Below are 25,325 nucleotides of genomic sequence, written 5' to 3'. Positions count from 1 at the left end.
TGTTTTAGTGACCATTGGTCGGAATTTGCCATCGCTCCAATGACCTTTAACGATCGTGCAAGCCGCACTATAGGCTTGTTTACCCTCCGTAGAGGGTTGAGCTGATCCGTCAGTATAAATTATACATTCATACTGCTCTAGAGGCAGAATTTCAGTAGGCAGAGGACATTCTTGTTCGTATTGTAGAAATGCTTGTGTTTTCAAGTATGGGTCAAAAACGTATTCAACGTCTGTTGCAGCAAGAGAATTAACCCATTGTTTTCATCTTGGATGTAAAGCTTTAGCATTTGGAATGCTCGCTTTTGTCACTGCTTCTAAGGCAGGTACAGGTGTAACGACCATAATGCGCTTACCCTGTGTGAGGGCTCTCTTTTGGTACTGCACTTTGAACCACTGTCAGAATTTTTTCTGTTGAAGTAAATTTCATTTCTGCTTTGTGTAGAAATCCGCATTGTCCTGGAATGATTCCGATTACTAAGTTGCGTACGTTTACGTGTGTTTCCAAATGTTTTGTTGCTAACATGTCTGTTTGCAATGAACGCAACATTTCTATGGTTTTCTGTCCAATTAACTGTTTTAAAATTAGGTTTGATTAATTTGTAGAGAGGTTTAACCCTTTAGTTTAGAATGTAAGTTCTTCCGAAATTCAGGAAATCTATAATCGGCTGCAAGTTTTTCAGTGTTTTTGGAGGTTGGAGCAGCACACATTTTTCTAAAAAGTTGGCTGCCAGACTTCTGCTTTCAATCGATAACTCGTATCCTATTAATAGGACGTTGAGGTGGGCAATTCTCGATTTTTTTTAAATTGAATTTGTACCCTTCAGAGTTGAATTCAAGTATAATTGCATTCACCCTATTCAAGTGACTATCCAAGCCATTGTCTGTTAGATAGATGTCATCCACATATGATAAGGCTTCGTCATCATACGTTTGTAGTAACTCTTTTACTCTCGCTGAAAATAACCCTGGACTATTCCTGAATCCCTGTGGGAGACGACCGAAGTGACGCTGTGTCTCCATAATTGAGAAAGCGGTCATATGCCTACTTTCTGGAGCAATGTTTTGACAGAAAAAAACGTTAGAAATATCTAATGGGGATTTATACTTTTTACGTACAATGTTATTCATTAATGCTGCACTGTGTGCATTTTGTACTGCAAAAGTTTTGCAACAAGAGTTTAGATGTCTGTAATCCAAAACTAGAAAATATGTATTGTCTGGTTTGGAGACGGGAAACAAAGGATTGTTCTTTGACGAGGTGCATGTTTCAATCACCTCTTGGTATTCAAGTTGATCTAAGATCTCCCTGACCTGTTTTTTAGCTTATTGCTTAACTGGGTACTGCCTTTGTGCAGTTGGTTGATTTTTCAACTGGATTTTATGGTGAGGAGAATCTTCATCCCATCCTACATGATTTTTATATAATGCAGGAGCTTGGGCCACTGCCCATTTCCTGTCATAGGTATATTTTAAATTAATTGGAATGTTGTTTGAGAAGGCTGGCATAATGATGTATTCAACATGTGGGCATTCCCTGACAAATTGTGGTTGCCAGTCTTGTTCAGCTAGAAGAATGTCCCAAAAGAGTGCTCTCACTTTTCTTGGTATGTCCCCCTCGATTCAGAGTGTTATTTCATATAACTTATGTGGGCAACTAACCCTGGTATCTGCAGTTTCACCTTAAATGAATTCATTCAAGTCCACTGTCTCCAGATGATCCTTCAAGTTCTTGCGAGCTATGGTGACTTCTGCTGCACTGTCCAACATTGTCTGAGCCCATTCCCCGTTCTTGAGTTGTGTCCTCAAGATCCTCGACCTGTCTGATTTTTAGACCTGCTACCTTCTTTTTGGTGAATTGAGGTTTCCTGTTTTTCTGAACGTGTTGATCGTCTTTGGATTTTACGCGTTCTTTCTTGTTTTTTGGCCGTCCTTATCTTTTGGATTTCTGTGACGAAGTCTGAAAGGTACGAGAGGAACGTGTATCTGTATCTTGATATCTATCAGGTTTTTTTCAAATTATCCCTGTTCCTGAGGTTATACCTCCTTTCAGAGGGCTCCTTTTGAGAAGACCTACCTCTGGAATGAGAACGCTTCTATTTAGAAGTTTGTTTACTATTTTCCCACTTCTTTTTAATAGGAATAGGTGCGTTTTTAGTAAAGCCCTCTTCAGGACTTTCAGACAGTTGGGGTTTAACTGGTTTTCCACCCAAGCTGTCTCTGCCTAATTCTTCATAGGATTTTTCAATTATTCTGGCCAGTTCTTGTGATTGCTCAGTTACATCAAATTCCCTTAACTTTTGGCGAATCGCCACGGATGCTGCTTCACCTTAAATATTAGCCAATACTATTGTTGAGACCATTAATTTCATACCTAGATTTAAAGCAGGCTATGCCCCCTATTCATTTTGAATTCTTTTCAGGACGTCCGGTATTACCGCCATAGACAGAACACCATGTGTTTTAGTATAAATTACATCAAAGACTGTACCCCAAGTGTCGCAGTCCTCCCGATGTGGTGCGATCCCCATTGGTTAACAGATTGTTAAAATTCTGTGTTTCTCCTGAGGGGTAGTATTAGGAAATACTGCTTCAATTTGAGTAATTTTTTAAGCTATCCAGAATGGAATTTGTTCCCTTTTTGCGGGTAATTTACCACCGACCAGTTTGATTTGATTAAGGGGGTGATTTCCCAAAGGTGAAAGCGAGCACGCCCAGGTAGCGCATTCCGTGCTACAAGTACAGCAGGGCGGTCATCGATACAGGCACCATTGGGGGCGTGGCCAAGCTGAGGCTGAAGAGGGCCGTGTAGGAGGAGGGCTCCGTTGTCCGTCCTCACCCGCGGCAATCCTGATTACCTAACTGCAGTGTCCCGTTGCATTAAAGACGATTGGAACGTGAGAGGAGCCCATCCCGCCGGTTCTGGAGTTCGGGGGTGACCTAGAAGTGACGTAACAACGCCTGCAGACTCTGACTCCCGACGAGGCCGGACGCCAAGAGCTGCGGTGACCGGCGCAACACTTGGCCCCGGGAGCGGGGGTAACTGACGAGGCCGTACAGACCACGGTATTGGAGGGGCCGGGAGGGGGCCCTAGCGCAGCCATTTTACAGCAATTTGCAAGGAGGATGGGCGAGCCGGCCGCGAGGCGCAAGATGGGCTTGTCCTTAAAGGTGGAGACGTTCTGCAGACCGCCCCCTCTGGTACTTGCATCCCTGCCCCCGTGGTGCTTCAAACGGGCCTAAAGACCGTGGCCCCCAGTGAACTGTGGCTACCGGGGTGGTGTTCTCTGCGGAACTCCGCAGCAAGGAGGGGACGCAGTGACTTGATGTGCCACCAGATACTGTGAGTGGATTTTAGGAGTCACGAGGAGCTGCAGCCACGAGCCACGCCAGTCACAACCGTGCTGCAGAAGGGTGCCTCTCTCCCACTCCTGCCTGTGGGACCCAGCATCGGCTGAGAGGGTAGGAATTCGAGACTGGTGGGGCCTAGGGCTTGCTGTGGGGTTTGGCCCCCGATCAAAGGCACCGCTGGAAGTCCAACATGTGTATTGAGTCTGTGGTCCGACCCAGGTGTGAAGAACTGTGCAGTCCCCCATGTTGAGCACCATACGGGACACCTGCTTACTGTGCCCGGGAGGGGGCTCCGGGGCCAGCTGTGGGCACTGGGTGCAGCTGCGGAGCGACGGGGTTGCAGTGGGTTGCGTGGTGGTGAGTGCAGACGTGACTCGAGCTGTGAAGTGATCAGCGACGGCAGCGTCTCTCTGGCAGTGGTACCCACCCCCAAGCGGCCCTTGTCTCTGATTTCCCTACCTGATCGCGGGGGGAGTCTTAATGCCCTGTTCAATGCGGCCGGCCCGGATCTGGCTGAGATGGATCGTGCTAGGACCACCGGGGCCCGCGGGCCCAAGACTACGCACTCCAACAAATTGGAACGGTATACTGTACCCAAGGAGGCGCAGCAGGTCTAGGCGCCCAGGGACTCCGGCTCTGGGGGTCCGGGCGAAGAGGAGCTGGAAATATCGCTCACAGATGTCATGGCCGCGATCACGTGAATCAAGACGTCTCTGGACATCGTGGCTATTGGAGTCAACCTCATCCGGACTGACATGGGCAAGCTCAACGAAAAGGTTTAACAAGTGGAGCTCACGACGGCCAGCCTAGTAGATGATTTATCTCAGCTTCAGGCTGCAGTGCAGGTACTTCGTGGACCTCTTCGTGGAGGATCTAATCTTGAAACACCTGCAACCAAAAGGCCTCAGTAATTTTTTCCCTGTTGAGCGTGCCCACAGGATCCCGGGCGGCCGTCCCAAGCTGGGCACTCCCCCTCTGCCCATGTTGGCGCGAGTCCTAAATACAGGCACCATTTTTAGAGTTTCCACACGCTAGAAAGAAGGGCTCACAGCCGGTCTGAGCCTACCAGTATTTTGACTACTTTCAAAACGTTTAATAGAGAGAACATTGCTAAAGAGAACTTTCTCAACAAAAGAACACCTCGAAGGAAAGGATTAATTGTGTATGTGATTTTTATGTCGTTTTTGATCTGCCTAATCTATATAAAGATAACTTTATTTTTGTAAATAACTTGTGTAGTGTCCTTTTGTGGTGTTGCATGATGTCACTGTGATTGCTGGTACAAATACTTTACACATTGCCTTGTGGATAAGCCTGTCTGCTTGTGCCAAGCTACCAAGGGAGTGAGCAGGGGTTATCAACAGTGTGATTCCCCCTTACGCTGACTAGAGTGGTGATTTCTGCCTGGCTTTGGCACAAGCCTTAGTCAACCAGAAATCCTATTTCTAAAAACAAACATGAGTGGAAACAGGCACTCAATCATAGACTTTACTCTAATAAGTAACACCATCTTCAACATGATTGACTCCTTCTATATCTGCAGAAGGCCAGAAAGTGATCACTTCCTACAAATCGTGACAATAAACATCAAACTGGCCACAACATGCAAAGTTAAAACCTTAGTTGAATTCCCAGAAATCTTCAATCTTCGGAAACTAAAGTTGTATGGATCAAATACAAAAGCAATAATGAAAACAATTAAAGTTCTCGTCAAGCAAATAGAGTTACTGAGAGATCAAGATCCAATCACAAACTGGGTGCAACTTGGTGACCTTCTCAGTCAAAATTTTCCAGTCAAGCACGGACGTCAGCAGATCATCGAAACAAGCAACAAACTCTGGTTTCATAGGAAGCTACGTGACCAAAGTAGATCGATCGCCAGAGAGGTACGAAAACAGGCCTTTGCAGCAAAGAAGGGATTGATTAAAGACAAAAGCAAGCTGAAAAAATTGAGGATTATATTTAGGAAAACATGCAGGGAAGTTAAGGCGGCCTACAGGGACTCAACTTGGAATAAACTACTTTGGGCAAGTAAATTGCCAAGCAGCAGGGATTTCTGGGGCATAATAAATAATCTAACAAAGGGGCCAAGACTCCAACAAGAACCAGGAATTAGCACAGATACATGGAAAAAACACATTAAAAAAATGTACAACCAAACGGATCATAACCACATTTGTTCAGAAGGAATCGTGTATCATAGCCACACTTGTTCAGAAAGAAATGAGAAAGACGACTCACAAGAGCAAAAACTTAGAGTAAGGAAGATCGATCCCCAATCACAAGCGGAGTTACACTTGGCTGGCGAACTTGAGATGTATCCCCAAGGCCCAAATATCATCACAGATGTGAAGAATCTAGGAGGAATAATAAAAAAGCTAGAAACAGAAGGAGCAGCAGGGCCGAATGGCATTCCAAATGCCCTATTCAAACATGCTCCTGACTTTTGGGCAGAATACTTAAAACCTCTCTTCAATTATATTTTTAGGCAGAATAAGAGACCGTTTTCTAGGAAAGGCAATATAATCAAGCCAATCTTCAAAAATGGAAACAGCAATCAGCCTGAAAATTACAGACTAATATCCTTGATTGATGATGAGGCTAAACTATATGCAACATGTTTATTAGTCCAATTTAAGGGTTGGACAGACGAGACATGCGCAGTCACAAAGTTTTAAACGGGCTTCAGATCCGGGAGTGGAGCAACAACAAACTGTTTACCCTATCACTCCTAACAGAAAAATGCTTTATAGATTTAAAGTCTGCGTTTGACAGAGTGGCTCGAAACAGATTATGGGATAAGTTAAAAACATGGGGCTCCCTTCGCAAATTCTTGAAGCAATGATTACTCTGCACAAAGAAACCTGGGCAAGGTTAAAATTCGGAGATGGGAGTACAATTACAGACAGGATTAGCACCGACTATGGCTTAAAACAGGGCTGCGTGTTGGCACCCAGCCTTTTCAATTCATATCTTGCGGACATCAACAATCTTATGTCATCAGCAAATAGTAATCCTCCCTTTTTGGCAAAGGAGCCAGTACCTTACCTTCAATATGCAGACCACATCGTAGTGCTGAGCCATAGCCCGATTTGCTTACAAAGAGCATTAAACAACTTAAAATTATATTTGGATCAGGAAATGCTCGAATTAAATAAAAAGAAAACAAAGGTGTGCCACTGGTTGATAACAGGAAGGGTAACTTTAAATGGTACATCAATAGTGACCAAGTGGAAGAATCGGATTCATACAAATATTTGGGCATTACTTTGGGCCATGGCTCTTCTCATAAAGCACACATAAGGGCTCTTAGACAACAAGCCCAATCATTATTTCTCGCATTCAATGTGTTGAATAAAAAACTCTGCTGTCCAGATTATACCCACCTCCTGAAAGTAATGGCAGCACAGACAATACCTGCTTCAGCCTATGGCACGGAAACCTGGTGTGGTAAGGACACAGAATTGATGAACGAGCTCCAGACCAAGGTGTACAAGGCTGTTTTCTGTCTTCCCAAATGTGCATCACCAGCCCAGGTCCATTTGGATTTTGTACTCTCAAATCAGAAACATCGAAGCATGAAAGCCTTTGTCAAATTGTGCTGGGAGCACCGCACATCCGACCCGTGTCACTGAATAGCATATGTTGGACTGAGGTAAAGGCGGAGATGGCCCAAAAATCACAACATCCATGGGGCTTTTTTTTAAGCAATTCTCCGGAGGAGTTAGAGATCCGAGAGCTTTGGGAAAATGAGAAGGACAGGGCAAAATTCAATAAGTCCTGTAATTTTTTTGCAAAGAAGAAATCTATTTTAGAAGATAAATTTATTTTGACTAAACGATGTCATGCATGGACAGTGATCAACTCATGCACCTGCACCTGCTTAAAGCCTCAAGCTTATCTAGCATCTCACTTTCGTACAGTAATTAAAAGGAGTCTTATCAGATATCACTTAGACGAAGGAGCTCGTGCCAACATGGAAAAGGACATTTCAATCATCAAACTCCCGCCTTTGTGGGTACTTTAATGAAACTTCAATGCATTTGTTGTGCGTATGCCCAAGTGTCACCGATCAAAGAAAGATTAATCTGAAAACAAATTTTAGCGTTTTAAAATTTCGATCATGCAGACAAGCGGTGATGGAGGGCAATTCAACCACCCTGTCCAGTCCTGGAGTAACATTTTTCTCCCAAGTAAACAAACTTCTCCAGGAAGCAGACACAGAAGCCTGTCACGGGAACCGTTCCATTTTACAACTTTAGGAACAAGGAAGTAAAGAAGAACATGAGATGAAACTGATATCTCACGAGTAGAGGACACAAGAAGTTTCAGTTTATTGAAATCGAATTAAATAGTACTACAGTTCACGATAATATTTGCATTCTTCAAAAGACGAAAGACATTTTAAGACAAGAGCACTTGCGCAAGATTAATTAATTCCATACCTGGCTTGAAAGTGCAACTACTTCACAAACTTTTATAGTTTTATTTATGATACAAAGTTTTTAATGAATTGCATAAATCGTTGCGTTTATTTTACAAATTGTATTGGTTTTAATCAACTGATACAAATAACGTTTTTGACTTGGTTCCATACGGGGTTCTACCCGAATTTTCTGTTGCCATGTTTTCTCCCTCCCTTACTGCCAAGCGGTCTCTTTTTTCTTATGCAGACTGAATAGCCTAGTTCGGGATATTTCTTGGAATAAGTTGGCAGACCCTCCTCCGGGATGGTATCGCTTGGGTATCTTAAATTAAGGCATCTGCAGCTAAACGTCTCCATCACATGAATGAGTTACTTACTTTCAGTAACGCCTTATCTGATAGAGACTAAGGGCCAGATGTAGGATGCCTAATACCGGTCGGTAACGGACGAAATTACCGAATTTGACCATTACCGACCGGTATTAGGCTTTTCAGATGTAGGAGGCCAAAATGTAGGATTCGGTAATTTACCTAATCGGTCACCCTTGAATGTGTTCCCCAATTTACTGAATCAATATTTACCGATTCTGTAATTCCCATTCATTCCTATGGGCCTGGAGGACCATAGGGATGAATGGGAAATACCGAATCGGTAAATACTGATTCGGTATTTACCTAATCTTACCGATTTGGTAAAAAATACTGAATAAATACCTACATCCCATTTACCGATTCTAAAATACCGTATCGGTAAAATTTGGTATTTTAGAATCGGTAAATCTGGATTACCTACATCTGGCCCTAGATCTAGCCACAGATTCCTTACCGACCTACCCATCCTCCCTGCTCCCACTTTTCTTCCAGTTTCCTTCCCTGCAGCTTTGTGCTTTACGTTGGTAAAAACAAAAAACAAAAACAAAATAAATATATATATATATATATATATATATATATATATATATATATATATAAGACGCTCAAACTAACCAATGATGCTTAATAATCATGTCTTTCAAAAAGAGGATTCTTTTTGGGCACACTGTTTCCTTGGCAGTTTCTAGAAGTGGCTTCACATTTAAGCGCGGAAAGAAGTTGCAGAAGAAACTTACATCAGCGCATCAGAGGAGGGCTTAGATGGACTCTGGCAACGTCATATCCAGTGGACTGTGTTGTGCGGAGGCATCCGGTGCACTCTATCGACGCGTAGATGTACTGCTATAGAAAGATGTACGAATCCACTCGCATCTGGGGATAATTCTAAGTTAAGGAATATGCGGCTAGATCTAGTCTCTATCAGATAAGGCATTGTCAAAGGTAAATAACTTATTGTACAGGGGCCGAGGCACTAATATGCAGCAAAATTCATTCATCTTCCTCTTCATTTACTTTCCCTCAGAATGCCAAATCTTCTTTAATGTCACGGTTCAAGCCTCTGATGACTTCAGACCATTTGGATCATCAGCGAAGATGTATCCACAACGACACCCACCAAACCTGGCCTAGGCTCAGTTCAATCTCTTGTTATTGTAGGTCCCACGAACTTAACTCCAGTTTTAAGGATCTTGCACTTTTTGGCGTATATGACAACACCATGTCTCTGAATGATAAAGAAATCTGCTCTAGAATGCTGTCATGCTCCTCTTTGCTAGATGCATAAATGAACACATCTGTCGCACTGATGCAGTTATTTCCTGCCAAATTATGAGATGGCCACCGCCTCACTGGATATCTATAGCATTAGTGGTAGCTGTCAATACAGCGTTTCCTGTCAATGCATTGTAGGTTTGACAGCCAGCTCCATCATCATGACGGATTCGCACAGCAATTTAGCATTTTTTTCCCACAACAAAAACCCAAAGTGGGATTTTGTTTGGAGAATAAAAAAAACAATGCTTCCCCTCACCATGGGAATTGTTTTCCTATGATGAGGTGTAATTTTTTAGTTTTCTCAGGTTTTACCTGGCTGATAGGACAGTGAAAACTGGCTATGTTTTCGTTCTCTCTAAATTGGGTGGGTGGACACATGGTCAAACCTCCGACGGGCCTTACTCTGTTGGGCCGTGAGACGAGTCAGATAGCAGAGACAGAGAAGTCTCTGCCGGTTACATACTGAAGCTCCACCTGCCTATAAATCAGATAGCTGGACCTTCAGTGCGCTGGAAAGGGTACACTGTTACCATTGCGATAGAGTACCTTTTTTGACAACATCTAAATTAGGCCCTTAGTACTTTGGCTGCTATATGGATTTTCCCAAAAATCTTTCTCCCTTTGAACACAAGGATATCCTAAAATGAATAAATAAAATAAAAAATGGTGTCCTTCATAAGTCATACTTGAAGAATCGGGTGGATTTAGGCCTCTGTCTGGCCACCTCTTTGAAAACAACTCCTACACCTGACAAATGTCTTTGGTCCCCCTTGAGCATCCTTCTGAGCCTTGTCTTCTGTCACAGCACTGACATCCGACATCCAGTTCCCTAGCTGACACCAGGGAACTGGATGTTCCGGTTGTTTCTTCTAGAGAGGTATTACACACTGACTGGAGCTTCTGATGTGTACCCCTTTTCTTAAACTCACATACCTCTGTTCTTACACTGACATATACATTGATAGCGCACCATCTAGTCGTTAAACAGTCAAACTGGCAATCAACAGTTAGTCTTCTTAGAGCAGAAATATATAGATAAACACCTTTCTCACCTTCTGTCCCCATTTGAAGAATTTCTTTCAGCATAACCAAACTGAGTTGAATATCAAACCTGCCCTCCACTTATTTAGAGCCTCAGAGTATTCATCTATGACTTCCCGTTCATTCAAAATTAGATTTGTGACGTGCCTAAACAAAGCTTTCCCCTCACGCCCTAAAGAGCCCAGCAACAAAAACTTCTGGTCCAGGCAGATTCTCTGCCCTCAGTGGCACAAAACTGTTAAGAACACGTCAAACCAATTCCTCCAAGGGATCAGTGGCTCATCTGGTGTCTCCAAAAAGCATTGTGGTAGGTTAACAGACTGCATAGCAGGAATACTGATCTACCAACAAGGTAGGTAGGGTTTCTGTTGAAGGTGTGCTTGTTCCCATGTATGCTGAAAATCAACCTCTGATATACTTAGATCCACTTAGCTTTCAAACTATAGGCATGCAGCTCACCTATAAAAATAGACTATGGTTGAATTCAGCCTTGATGAATAACTTTTACCATCTCAACAGTCAGCCTGTATTGTGTGCATATCACCTTGGTGTAGAGTCTAAGGTACTGGTGTTAGGAAAAATGGAGAGCATTTGTGCACATCACCATTATGCACAAACTCAATGCTTAGTAGGGATTACACAGGAAGTGACACCTTGACCCACCATGATGCACAAACCCCTGTTCACATCTGTGCAGCTCAGTGTCCCATAGCACCTGATGTCCCGGACGCCCTCCGGCTGCAAGAAACTGCAGTGTAAGTTCTGCTGTTGCAAACCTGCACCCACCTGGCGTGTGTCGTTAAGATTCAGAGGGGACATGGGGTAACAATTGGAACTAGACTGTTCCTATTAAAGGAGGGAGGAAGGCTGAATTGCATATGGCTGGTTCTTGTCCTAGGTGGCATGGTGGGAAAAAAAGATGAGCTGGAGTGTAGCTCTGGGTACTTAGCAGTGACTAAAATTAATTCATATATTACACCCATCCCTTTTTTGTAACCTTCACGTGTGCTGCGCAATCACTTGTGCCTCTCAGTGGTTTGTTTTCCTTTTTGCTAGCCTCTGTAATATGACGTGTGGTTGCCCCTTGCAAATGGTGAACACACCATTTGGATTGCACAGACAGAGGCCCTGGCTAGACTGGTCATTGTGGTACTCTGTCATTTTTCTGATAGGTTGCAGCATGGAGGATGCTTTCAGAGCTGGACAAACTCCCATAACCCTATCACGTCGCCATGGTGATCATGTCCTCCTGCACTGTGGAACTAGTTTATGCACTTTTGCCAGGGTGTATTTTGGTTCCTAGTAGATTTCTGGCAGGGCACATGCACATAGGTAATTCATATAATACAGTGGTGCAGTGAAAGTGCCTGGGTCCCATTCTGTACTACATAAATTCGATGGGGCTACAAAACAACTGCAAATGCATATCATCCCAGGGGCATTTTGTGCAGGATATCCTCAAGTGTTGGAAGCTTTTCCCCTTCAGTGATATGGTCTGGAACTAATCAAAGATTATGTGCACAATCAAAAGTTTGTTATAGTCCAAGGAACTCCTCCAAAACCTTTAGCAAAAGCACATATTTTTATCTCCCGGCTGCAAAATTGCATTTTCTACTGCTTACTGAAGTGGAGCAGTAAGGCAGCTTCTCAAACATTGGATCTTTCATATTTTCACGTTTGAATAATTTCCTGTCGTCAGGCTGGGAACCCTTGGTACATTAAAATAGCAGTGAATAAAAGTCATTGTCCTCTATGCCTTCACTTATTTCTGGGACATATTGAACATTTAATTGAGCTGGGCTATACGTAGTCTATCGCGTAAAAACTGCATCTGCTGTTGTCAATGAAAGTTTGTTGGCTGTAAAGCTGTCGACAACCACATTACCATCAACGGCAGAGCCTCTACCGACAATGGCATGGCCATCTCCGGTTTCGTCGACGAGCAATGGCAACGTCGACTGGGCTGATTTCTTTATCAACAGGGTCGAGGTCGACAGTATCAGCGTCATCAAGGATGTTGTCCCCTTCGACACTGAAGATTTTGTCATGGACTGTCTTGCAGATGAGGTAGTCGACAGCAATGTCATCTTTCATGTTTAGAGTCAAAAGTGGTGGCTGCAAGTGCTGTTTCGAGCAGACTCAGGAAGCTGAATAAGCCCCTTTTTTCTTCTTTTCCCTTTGTAGGAGTGGTTGAAGGAACACTTCATGTAGTCCATCCCTGAAGAGGGGGCATCTCCTTTGGAAGGAAGAATATTCTCATTTGCCAGTAGATACAGAACCAACCTCCTCTTTCTGTCCTTAAGGGTCTTAGGGACTGATTACGGGTTTGGCAGTGCAGGTGCGGGACCGCCATGCCAGCGTCCTGCACTGCCAAACCTGTGTTCGCACCACAGCCATATTATGACTTTTTCAGTAACTGGCGGACAGTTCTTTGGCATTCCCATGGAAGTGTGTATGAAATAGGCATTGAAATGGGAACGTCAAAGGCAGTACCTCCATGGCATGGACTGGTGCAGTCCACGCAGTGCAGGTAATGGCAATGAAAACAGACAGGAGGTTACCCGTAGACTCAGTTGAGACCTGGGTGATTAGTGTGTATACCAAATAACAATGACTCAACAGGCAATATTAAAAGACAGTTTCAGAAAACATGCACAATAGTTGCAAGAAGGAGGAAACAGGGAGGAATTAATAGTTGTTGCAACAAATGCAAAGAGTGGTCTATATTTAAACAGTGGAAAAAACGCAATGGCCGCTCTATATCGCAATAAATGTTCGTGTAACCTGTACAAAGTAGTGCATGTGTGCTCGTGAAAAACAACGTGAACGGTGCAAGTGAAAAGAGAAACAGCATAAAGTGGTCAGGTACTGGCTGGCATGCATACAGGGGAGCACCACATGTGCCTCCCTGCATGCCCCCCTTGGCCCTCAGGCAACATAGAGCCCCCTTTATGTCCTCTCTGCTGCGTTTTTCATGGAGTAGGAACCAATTAAACAATTAAACCAATTAAATTTTACAACAACTATCGCACCACCACATCTCTGGTGTTCCTTTTTGCGTTATTTAGTCTTCAACTCGGTGACGAAAATGGGGGCTCCTGGCCTGGACGTTTGTTATTTTGTAGCAGATTTTGATTATTGTAACAAAAAAACAAAAAAACCAATGTCAATACAATTATATTTGAGATATAAGTTTCATTAAAATATCTGGTTAACTTTTATAATAATTTTCTTTCAGGAATTCAGTGCCACGGATTAAGGCTGATGGAGTTGTTAATTAACAGGAAGAATCTGTGCATTTCAACAGTCAATCTCCTCGCAAGGTTGTTGGTTTCAGTTTTACAGCGGTTTCCGGATTGCATCAAAATACAGAAGCATGTATGTAGGCAGTTTCTTTGATTTGTAATTTTTGTGCGTGTGATGTCTGTATTCAGCTGAATTCTGGGCATATAGATATTATTGGTATTATTTTCCCTAATGTTGCCAACCATGTTAGTGAGGAAACCAGTCTCCTAGTCGCTTCCCTTCAGCAGCCATTTTCATTTCCATCTTTTGTATTCCTCAGTGAACGAACCATTTGATCAGATATCTTTGCATGCCCGAACATGTTTTCATTGCGTCTTTAAGGCTTTCATTTTAACTCTCAAAATGAAGAAATAAGGTTAAAGAACATCCAACAATGTGTTCGTCTGGCACTAGAAGCATTGACCAGGGCTATCTGTCAAGTAAAAGATGAATACCAACAAATACAGCTTCCCATAAAGGGGAGAAATGAGCTTGGATAAAGATAGATGCGCTAGATACTGTTTTGCTTCTGTTCAGCTTTTGAAGTGCTTCGTTCTGACTCTGAATGGTGACATATTAGAAAGTTTTGAACATCTGGATTTATTCTTGTTGTATGTTGGCAAATCAACTTATCTCATTATCTCCATTTACTTTGTTTGTAGGGATTTCAAACTGCTTTGGCCGTGATTGATTTATCAAAGAGTTTTTCTAAGCTGCTAGAACAGGAGTCATTTAATGTTGTTCTGTTTTATCAGATTAACATGGCGTTTAATGGAAAAAGGGATACACAGGTGTAGTATTTTCTCATTTATCTTAAATCACATCTTGGATTGGTAACCATGAACGATATGGCAACTCACTGTCATTGTATTTTGTTGTTTTTAGTTTAAAGCACTGAGCTGCAAATGTTTTGCTGCAATGATATATGAGGAAAACTTAAGGAACAAGATGTTTGAGAAAGCATGTACTGAGGGCAATATCATGGTTGCGGAAAGTTTGCTTTTGTTAGGAGCGGACGTTAATCAGAAAACGAATAAAGACTCATTAATCTATCAGGTAAATATATTTAAAGTTTGACGATAATGGCTGTAGTGATTGTTGTCATTAATATCTACGTCTTGCTGTATACCGTTTTAGCTAGTTGCAGGTGATCATGTCAATTACTCCAGAAAATACATAGAGATTGGCTTTTGACTAATCTCCATTAGCCATTTCTTGAAGAAAGTGTCAATTATATTTTGGATTGGGCCAGAGGATTTTTTCTGTCTCGCATTACCTACTGGCTATTAGGTGTTTATGTTTCCCTTTCTAACATACGTTTCCCATTGTAGTGTAAGGGCACTGAAGCAAAAGTTGTGTGCACTCCATTTATGCTCCCAAGAGTGTTTCTGCACTTTTTTCATGCTACTCGAATGGTGATTTTGCATTTAACTGTGTTTTTGGTTCAAAATGTGATTTGTGCTCCTGAACCTGTTTTCACACTTCTGATGATGTTGCACCATGATCGATTTTGCATCGTAATGTGATTGTTTCCTAAACATGATTCCTCAAAGTGTTATTTTACACCATAAATGGTTTGTGTTCTAATATTTCAACTATTCCTATTGGTGTTGAAACAAGGGTGAATTTGAAATTCATTGTGCTGTGAACCGAATGTGATGTTGTTGCGATACACACCTTTTACATCTAATGGGACATCTTAAGGCCATATATTTTCTCAAAGTGATTTTGCACCTAAATGTGATACATTACTTCTCATGACTTTTCACCAACTATGATTTTGCACCTAAATGTGTTTTTGTCCTACAAGTGTTTTCACCCTCCTTTTATTGTCCATTGTGGGTGGGTTTGCAAGTCAAGACTATATTGCTCCTAAATGTGAATTGTGCTTCAACATGTTTTTCACACATCTCCCTGAGGTTGTGCACTGGGTGCCATTGCTCTTTAATATGATTTTGCTCATAAACATTATAATACAATTCTGCTTACTTTGTGTCATGGGTCATTTGCCACCTTAAAAAGATTTTACAACAAAATTTAATTTGAGCTTTTAATCATTTTTGCAAACTGACTACCAGAACTGTTCATTCTCTCCTGCCCGTTTGTACTTAAAAGTTCAAGATCAGCCTTAAAACAATTGTGTTTCATACTTCTGGTACTCTTCGGAAAGGAGCAGACATGAGTTGCTTTTCTAGTTCCAGCCTTCAGCTGTCAAACAGCACTCAGGTGCAAACCCCGGGCCCCTGTTGCCAGCTCCCCTAGTGAGCAGGAGCTCTTAACAAATTTCAGTTAAGTGGGGTCCTACACTAACTGACAACCCTGCCCATACTGAATGTTCTTCTCAAAATCTGTAGCTTCTATGTGATATTATTACATACACCAAACCTAAAACAAAGAGAGCTTTATATCAGAATAGATGGCAGAATACGTATCAGAACTGATATGAGATATGATTCCCCATCTCTCCTGTCCAAAACAACCCTACCACAAACACCAAACCCTAATGGCCAATCCAAAAGCCATAACTAGGGATAAATATCTTAGTCTCAGACTGGGCTCCAATAATACTGATATACCTCCCGATGCCTTTAAACTATCGTTTTTGCCCTATCTCAAAGGACACACACATCTTCTACTGGAAGCAAATATACTATGTCAGGGTACAATAACAAGAAACGAGTGCTACACACCACCCTGCAAAGAAATTGGAAGGTAATCATCTGATAACTCTTCCGCTTAGCCACATTTTTTAATAGACAGAAGGACCTAAAAGCTTCTATAGTAGCTAGACACATTTAGAATGGATACTATGTCTACTGAGTAAGACACCTCTAACTCACCCTCCTGCACTCCCCCCATCTCTCCATTATTACTCAAATCGCTCTTTTAGAATACAATAAGACTGCATTAGGTCAGCATAAATCAAGGTAGTCTGGGTAATTACCTAAAACAACACTGCATGAACAAGCCCCTGATCTGCTCTTCCACATGTAATGTGGCTAAACCCAACCTCTGCACTGGGCATTGCTACAGTCATGCCCACCTGCTACAAGATTGCCAGGCAAAACCATCAGCACCAGCTCAGAGGTGGAGTTGCCATCATATTCAGAGATGCAATCAGCTGCGCCTCCTAAATGACCACCCCCACCAGCTACATGGAGCTACATGGAGCACCTCATGTTCCACGTATACAGATCACTAGGACCTCGCACCAATTTCTCTAGACTAGTCTAGGGGACTTTATCACACCCCTCATAATCAGCTCCAGCCTCTTCATTCTCCTCGGAGACCTTAACATTCACCTCAAAGACTGCACATACCCAATCTCTATGCCCCTTCTAGAATGCCTGAAAAAATTGGCCTGATCTAGCACATTACCAAACTCACCCAAACTGCAAGACCCCTATTGGACCTGGTCTTTTCCTTAATCAGCAACATCATAGTCAACAAGGTAGCAACTATGACAGACCATGTCTTCAGTTTCAGCATACCTATACTGTATCATCATAGACCTACCACTACCTGAACCGCCTGCCTCACTGGAAAAAGCGTCACAGAAGAGGAGTGTGTGCTGCACTCTCCCCACACCAACCCGAGCACTCCAGCAACTTGTTGAAAGCCATCAGGAATTTCAACAGCTGGATCACACCATGCATCATCATCCTGACTTCCCTCAAGTGCATCTCAATGGCTGGAGCCTAACCACAGACCAGTTGTTACACAGAGGAACTCAGACTTACGAAACGCTGCTGCAAGCATTTGGAGGGCAAATGGAGAACAAGTCAAGATACCACTTATAAAGATATCTTCAAATCAGCCGTAAGATGCTACAACCAGAAGATATGGCACACCAAGAGCACATATCTTGCAGATCACATCAATGCCAGCTCTAACAGCAGCAAGGAAATCTTCACCGTTATCTAAGATTTCATCACGCCTCCTGCCGCCTACAGAAACATCAGTTCCTCACAAGACCTTTGCCACAAGCTCTTGAAATTCTTCTCTAACAAAATCACCTCCATTTACAGCATACTCGGCCCGCACCTGGACCCCGTCACCGCCGCAACTCAACATCTGTCTAAGCCAAAGAATGAGCCTTAACCTCCTGCCTGCCATCATCACCTTCTAAATCACTGCTACCTTGAAGACCATCCACTCAGGGCCCCACACCACACCTTCTCCAAAGGACTCCTACCAATCAGCAAAGCACTAACAATCATCCTCAGTGCCTCTATTTACTCAGCCACATTCCCGGACATTTAGAAAACTGCCACCATCATATCCCTGCTCACAAAACCACTCTCTGACCTAGCCACACTTTCCTACTACAGATTCATCTCCCTTCTAACATACCTGGCAGAGGTCTTAGAGAAACTAATCAAGGGGCACCCCACAATCACCTTAACAACCACCAGCTCTTCTATGCCACGCAGTCCAGATTGATGCCCAATCATAGTACAGAAACAATACTCGCAGCCACAGACAACATCTGTATGATGCTTGGTAAAGGAGGCATGGCAGCCTTCATTCTATGGGACCTCTACAGAATTTGACATGGTCTCACACCCCACTCAGCCCCTGCATGAGATTGGCATACAAGGACCCCATCTCCGCTGAATCTACTCCCTCTTAACGGAAAGAACACAAGCTGTCAACATGGCACCTAACTCCTCGGAAGCCTGCAAAATCATCTGTGGAGTGCCTCAGGGTTCATCGCTCAGCCCTCTCCTCTTCAACGCCTACATGATCCCTCATAGCCAATGTCATCCGCACACGTGACATCAACATCCTCCTCTAAGCTGACGACATATAACTCATACTCTTCCTCTTAGATCGGATCCCCAACACAAGAAACAAGTTCACACCTGCATGACCAAAGTAATTAACTGGATGAAAGCCAACTGTCTCAAGCGCAACACTGACAAGACAGAAGTAGTGATTTTCCGCAACACCTCAACATGGGACACCAACTGATGGCCAGCCGAACTTAGGCCCACACCCACCACCCATTCCAGAAACCACAGATTAATCATCAACAGCAAACTGAATATGACGCACAAGTCAACGCCATCACCTCATCTTTCTTTTACATCTTAAAGAAGCTGAGGAAGATCCTCAAATGGCCCCTAAGAAGAACTAGATAAAATGTCACTCACACCCTAGTCACCATTAAGTTGGACTACAGGAACACCCTCACCAGTTTCAGCGAGCAACTCACTAGAACACTAAAAAGAATCCAGAACTCGATCACCAGCCTCATCCTCAGCCTCCAACACAGAACTCGCATCACACCGCACCTTAGGGGGGCCACTAGCTCCCAATTCACAAACTTGGTAATTTCAAACTCCTCACACACACATCCAAGGCACTATACAACTTAGGCCTAACTCAGTGAACAGTCACATCTCTTTCCACCAACCACTCAGCTCCGCTCCACAGGATTCCTTTTTGCACACATCCCACGCATACACTGAACCACATCAGGAATGGGTTTTCTCTTACATCACGCTTAGTGGGTGGAACATTTTCCCACTGCACATCAGATCTTCTGCCTCTCTTCTTCCAGAATCTGAAGAGCTGGCTTTTTAATTAAGTAACCTATAGAAAGGGCTGCGCACATACACCTGCTCAGCACCAGGATACCTTTGCGGGTGATAGTGCGTTTTACAGATATACATACATTCACAGTAAGGTTTCTGCCTTGGAACTGTTTTCAGTAAAAAAAACACTACATACATATCTCTAACTCTCTTGTATTAGTTTCTTCAGGCCAGGTTTTCATGCCATTCCAAATACTGACCTTTCCCCATGCTGAGAGATCAATATGATATGGTCCAGTGCTTTAAACACATTGACAGCAGGCATTGGTAAAGGCACTAAGTCATGCTTTCATGTGCTGAAAAAGAAAGCAAGTGCATCCACAAATACACAGACTTTGTGTGCAATGTTTGTGTTCAATCTGTCTTTTTCCTTACCCTGTTTTATATTCCCCAAGCTTGCTTCTTTTTTTTAACATGCAGCAGCTCAAGCTTGGGTAATAAAATATAGGGCACAAAGAAGGAGGCACAAAAAAAGGCAGGTTGCAGAGCGACATGGCACACTTAGTCTTAGCACATTTGTGCATGCCTCTTTTTGCATGTTACGGCAACAAATGATGGAGGGGATGCTGAATGACAGACAGACCGACAAAACAACTTTATTTGATTAATTAAAATCATAAAAGGACAGTACACAATCTACAATAAGCCAAATCATGTGTCAGGTCCTCGAATCTTCGGAGATGTACTATGCTCTAGAGGGTCCACCTCCTGATAGCCCCAAGGTCTGAGTAAATCAACAGACTCAATAGTGATCAGGTGAGGGAAGGAAAGGAGGGGATCAGCAGGGAGGGAGATCTGAAGTGAGAAGCACACAATAATAAATACACCTTACTGTATACTCTAGATGACAGAAAACCGTATGAAATAATGGAACCTGGACCCCTCACCAAATACCTGTAAAGAAAAATAACTGTTTTCTTGTCCTGGGTAGATAATTCTGGAGTGCCACTGCCTCTAACTGATCGATGGATAGAATAATGACATTACTACAAACATTGTTAGTACTGTGTCAAGTTGGAGGGTTAGAAATACCAATCGCTGTGATAACATACTTAGAGGCGCTTTAGTGGTGTGTAACAGGGGATTTGGAGCTGTCTAAGGAGGAGCTCAACAAGCCACTGCTATAAAGGATAAAGATAAACAAGCAAATGGTAACACAGTTACTGACTGCCCGTAGAATCACACAAATCTCAGATAGAACTAGCAGTCTCGTAACATAGGCATTTGAAGGTAGCGCCTCGTGTACTGGAATCAACAAATATACACGTTACTCCCATGATGTTGAAGGTGAAAAAGAAAGGTACCAAAGTCACCTTGCATCTACCAGGTATGCTTTGGTTCATAGTTAGGCTGCGTGCATGAATTCACTCCCAATGTCCTAGCCGAATTACGCTCATACAGGCCGAGCTGGACATATGCAACCGGAGAAGAATACAGTCAGTATGAAATGTTTGAGCAGCCGCGCGAGCTGCCTGCTACTAGAAATTCTCCCTCTGTTCCTGAGGGGAAAAAGAAAGCCAGAGGTGGATTACTATCAACCCCGCAAGAGCCAAGAATTGGCTCGTCCAACGGGGCTACTCGGACATAGAATCTTGCTTCTGCTCGTAGGAAGAGTGCAGCACAAGTTACCATTTCATAAAATAAGGAAAAGTTGGTGCGCCAAGCACCCCTACCAGAATCCTTTGATGTCTCTGTTCCACGGAAGTTCATGAATTAACGGCACCAGTTCCGCGATCAGGAAGCGCTTAAAATTGCTTCCAGTAAACGTTGTGACGTCATTGGCGGCACGTTCACCATGGCATCACAGGAACTGTAGTTCTTCGAACTACGGCTTCCTGCTACACGAAGCTGCCTGTCGCGTCAGTGTTCTTTTACGGCACCCAGAGTACGCCGTGACACCATGTTACCAATAGATACATATGAGCGATATTAAAAAAAGAGTAAAAAGATCAGCAGTAATTACATAATTCATCAAAGCTAAAAGAAAAAGTAGATAATATAGAATTTCATAGAGATATAAAATATGGGATTTCATACATGAATTTACGGGGGATGTCTTTTTTCCTAAGGCGAACAGCAGTGACTAGAAAACTAGCAATTTTAACAATGTCCCAAGTATTATTAAGCATTTGGAGATAAAGTAATGCTGGGCTAACCTGTAAGAAGCCCTTACCCCTCAATAGAGGGGCTAAAGACCTCCTTCAAATTTCATTGTAATACTCACAAAACATCATAAAATGCAGTGTGTCCTGTGGTGAGAAGTTATCGCACTGACACAGGTTTAATGCCTCTGGTTTGCACCACCCCTTGAGGTTACCGAGCGAGAAATGAATTAAATTGAACTAAACCTGATCAGGATCCAGCGATGGAAAGGCTGTCACTATTCTCATATATGGCTCCATTAATGGTGAAGATTTTAACAAATAATGAGCTCTGACACAGGGTTTCTTTAGCTCCAGCTCTTTGCATTTCATCATCAGAATATTCAAAACTTTTTAAATCCCTTCCAAAGCATTAAAAAGTTCAGGGCCCCCCAGTTTAAAAAACATAGACTTAACATAGGACAGCCATGGAATACTGCTGGATTTATCCAAGGTAACACAGTCCCTCATAATCTGATGGTTCAGAGATAAATTTGGGTTACGCCAGGTTTTAAGCCTGCAAACCAGTGGTGCTGTTCTCAACAGATCAGACAAATAGCCCAACCCCAGTTCCTGATGGATAGCCAAAGTTGGGGTTGAATGAGGGACTGACAGGGGAGTACGTAAAAATCTGTTTTCTGCTATCTGAACCCCTTACAGCTGTTTATAACCCCAAATGGCTGAGCCATACATAGCAATAACTAAGCATTTGGACCTATATATGCTGAGCATGACTTCAAGAGGCCTAACCCCCAAACGCTGTGCAAACCCTAGTAAATCTGACGTTGATCTAACTACTGCGTATTTTTTAGCTTTCTGTTGGAGGACCCAGGAACATCTATCATCAAATAAGACCCCCAGATATGTGAAAGTCACCCTGGACACCTCTGCTCTGTTACAGAAAAACATTTTTGTTTTTCTGTTTTTTTGGCCCATTGACATGACGTGTGATTTCGCGATATTCACTATCAAGTCCAAGGACTTCATATAGGCCCCGAAGGCATCCAAAAGCCTCTAGAGGCCTATAGATGTACGAGCTAATAACACAGCGTCATCCGCGTATTGTAGAACCGGAATAGTCCTTTCTCCTACATGCGGAATGTCCAAGCTGGCATGATCTAAGGTTTTATCTAACGCATTAATATAAAAAGTAAAAAGTAGTGGCACCAGTATACATCCCTGACGGACACCTCTACCCAATTTAAAGTGCCTAGTGCATTTGCCATCCTGAGTGACCGTAACTGTAGCTGAGAGATCCGGGTGTAAATCTGCCAAATAATAAACTAGGAGAGGATCAATGCCCAGATCAAGCAAAATAGTCCACAGCTTCGATCTGCTGACCAGGTCGAACACTGAGGAAAGGTCCATAAAAGCCACCTGCAGAGAACCTTTTTTGGCTATGGTATATTTACTTATTAATAAGTATAGATTAAGGCAGTGATCCATAGTGCTTCTGCCTTGTCTAAAACCATATTGTAGATTAGATAAAACCTCATTGTTATTTGCCCAGTCCGTGATTTTAACTAGAATCACTTTGCCTAAAATTTTGCCTGCAGAATCGATCAATGATATTGGTCTGTTACACCACGGATCCCCTCTCTGGCCCTTTTTAAAAACTGGTATAATTGTCAACAGGGACCAAGATGCAGGAAACCCCTGAGCACCAGAGGCATTAAAAACGTTAGTTAATATCTCAGCCCAGAATTTAGGTTCACATTTATACAAATCTGCAGGCACACAATCAGGGCCAGGTGCTTTATTACTAGATGTCTCTATTATCGCCCTTTCAATATCCTCTTCCTTAAAAACCAACAAAGGTAAAACTCTATCATTGGCTAGGGAGGGAGTCCAGAATCATATTAGATCCATAAAGTGCCTCAAAATGAGAAAGCCACTGTGTCTCTGTAATGTTACTTTCCAAAGCATCATTGTGCCGGAGAGAAAAGGTGTGTTAACAATAGCCCAGAATCTCGAACTATCCTTTAGAACTTCAACAGATAAAAGTGCATTCCAGGCTTCTTCTTTAATCTTGTTTTTCCGTGTATGAACCGCTGACTTATTCTGCCTCCTTAAAGTGGCTAACTGTTCCCTGTCTCGAGGACTGTTTTTTAAGGCTTGGACCAGATTTAGGTGAGCCTGTGTGCAGTTGTTTTAAACCAGTTTTCGCCCGTATTTAGTCTGGGTTGGGTTATCACAGCCAAATCAGATGCTATCTGGCCACAAATACCTTCAAAGGCGCTAAGAACCTCAACCCTTAGGGTCATATAATCTATGCATTTTGCAATGTTTACTTTGGCCTTCTCACATAGACCCGCAAAGAGAAATTCAGGGATTACCTTGGACCATTTGAGCCTCCTCCCTGTTATCACACAATTAGCTCCCACTTTCTTTCCCGCTGTTCCCAAAAGGCCACAATCTTTATCAAGCACTAAGATTACTGGGTTGTGGTCACTGAAGGGAGACAACTTACCATTGTAGAACACTACCTTAGCTAACATCGCTTGGGACATGAATATATAGTCCATAATAGTGTCCCTCACCTTGGCTTTAAACGTGGGGAACCGATCAGTTTGATCATTAAAACCAGGTTCGAAGAGATCAGCTACGGACAAGAGGTCCTCCAAAGCCTCCCCCTATTGCGTGTGCTCAAAGTGGGGTATAACTGAGTGGGCATGCCCTAAGTGATCATCAACATAACACTTCAAATCACACAAATGAATATTTAAATCGCCCATAAGTATGATATAGTAAAAAGTGGATTGCTTTACTCTGTAATCTTCTAAAAAACATTTCAGGTAGCTTAAGTGTTGAGTCATAAAATCACTTCCCCCAGAATTATAAAAAACAACAAATAATGTTTTAGGAGAATTAGGAGTTGTTAGTTCTACTATCAAACAGTTACGGGAACAAGCCCCCAACCTCTTTGGAGACCCTTTGAGCTTTAGTGATTAGAGGAGCATAAGGCCCACCTTAGCTCTTCCTGCCGGGGCAGGGCGTGCAGGTGAGCAATCAGATTTGAACCCATCCAACCAAAAAATGTTTGCCCTATCCCACATTTCCTGGAGGCCAATTATATCTTATTGCTTTATAAAATTCAGCCAGCTTGGAACGTCTCTTTTGGTTCGTAAACCCGCTATATTCCAGCTGATGATCTTACAGTTAGGGGCAATTTCTACATCTAGGGCCTGATCGTTTGGCTGGGATCAGATGAACAGTCAAAGGATGTCTCCATTCAATCATTCGCCTCAAGCTGGGCCAATGGGAGAAATCTCTTTGTAAGAGCTAAACCACCTCCTTCCTGCCCTAGTGGCAAGGATCATCGATGTGGGGTTGTTACATCTCTCCAACAGGACCTTGCAGGGTGGGGCTCAGTCTCTCTAAGTTGGGAGTGTTAATTAATGCTCCGGTTGGACCTCAAAGAGTATACCTCAGTATGGAGACTAGCTGGTGGATAGAAAAAAAACCAGCGGCAGAGTCCTAATACACCCCCCTCTCTATCTCGGAAGCATCCCAGAACAACTTGCCAGCTATATCCCGTTTATTAAAATTAATAATGCAATCCCTGTTGACCTGTTTGGGGACAATTTCTGACCCACCCCACCCGTCTAGCCATTATAATGTGAGTTGAAATCTCAGCATTGCCATTACATAGTTGATCACACCAGTGTTTAGTTTTTCGTAGCAGAACCAGGGTGGATTCATTATCATGGTCGCCAAGTGGGGGTACCCCTACAAGAACCGCTACCAGAGGGGTAGATTCTGGGGGAAGGTTAGGTCTGCAGCAATTCGATCTTAAGTTCCTCTCTTGAGGAGCAGGAGTCCTACTGGTAGCCAGAGA

At 43.0% G+C, this 25,325-nt stretch overlaps 1 protein-coding gene across 1 annotated transcript in view; it reads left to right on the top strand.

Annotated features, from left to right (window-relative positions):
* Positions 1 to 25,325, top strand: part of LRRK2 (leucine rich repeat kinase 2) — a 2,096,839-nt gene that overhangs the window by 536,625 nt on the left and 1,534,889 nt on the right. The window contains exons 16-18 of the mRNA XM_086967213.1: positions 13,700 to 13,839; positions 14,409 to 14,537; positions 14,632 to 14,802. Of these exons, the coding sequence (XP_086823339.1) occupies positions 13,700 to 13,839; positions 14,409 to 14,537; positions 14,632 to 14,802 (440 nt within the window). The remainder of the gene's footprint in view (positions 1 to 13,699; positions 13,840 to 14,408; positions 14,538 to 14,631; positions 14,803 to 25,325) is intronic.

The sequence above is a fragment of the Lissotriton vulgaris genome, chromosome 1_1, assembly GCF_964263255.1.
Source record: "Lissotriton vulgaris chromosome 1_1, aLisVul1.2, whole genome shotgun sequence".
Lineage (NCBI taxonomy): Eukaryota > Metazoa > Chordata > Amphibia > Caudata > Salamandridae > Lissotriton > Lissotriton vulgaris.
The sequence above is the reverse complement of the archived record's forward strand: the minus strand, read 5'-3'. Positions and strand labels throughout refer to the sequence as shown.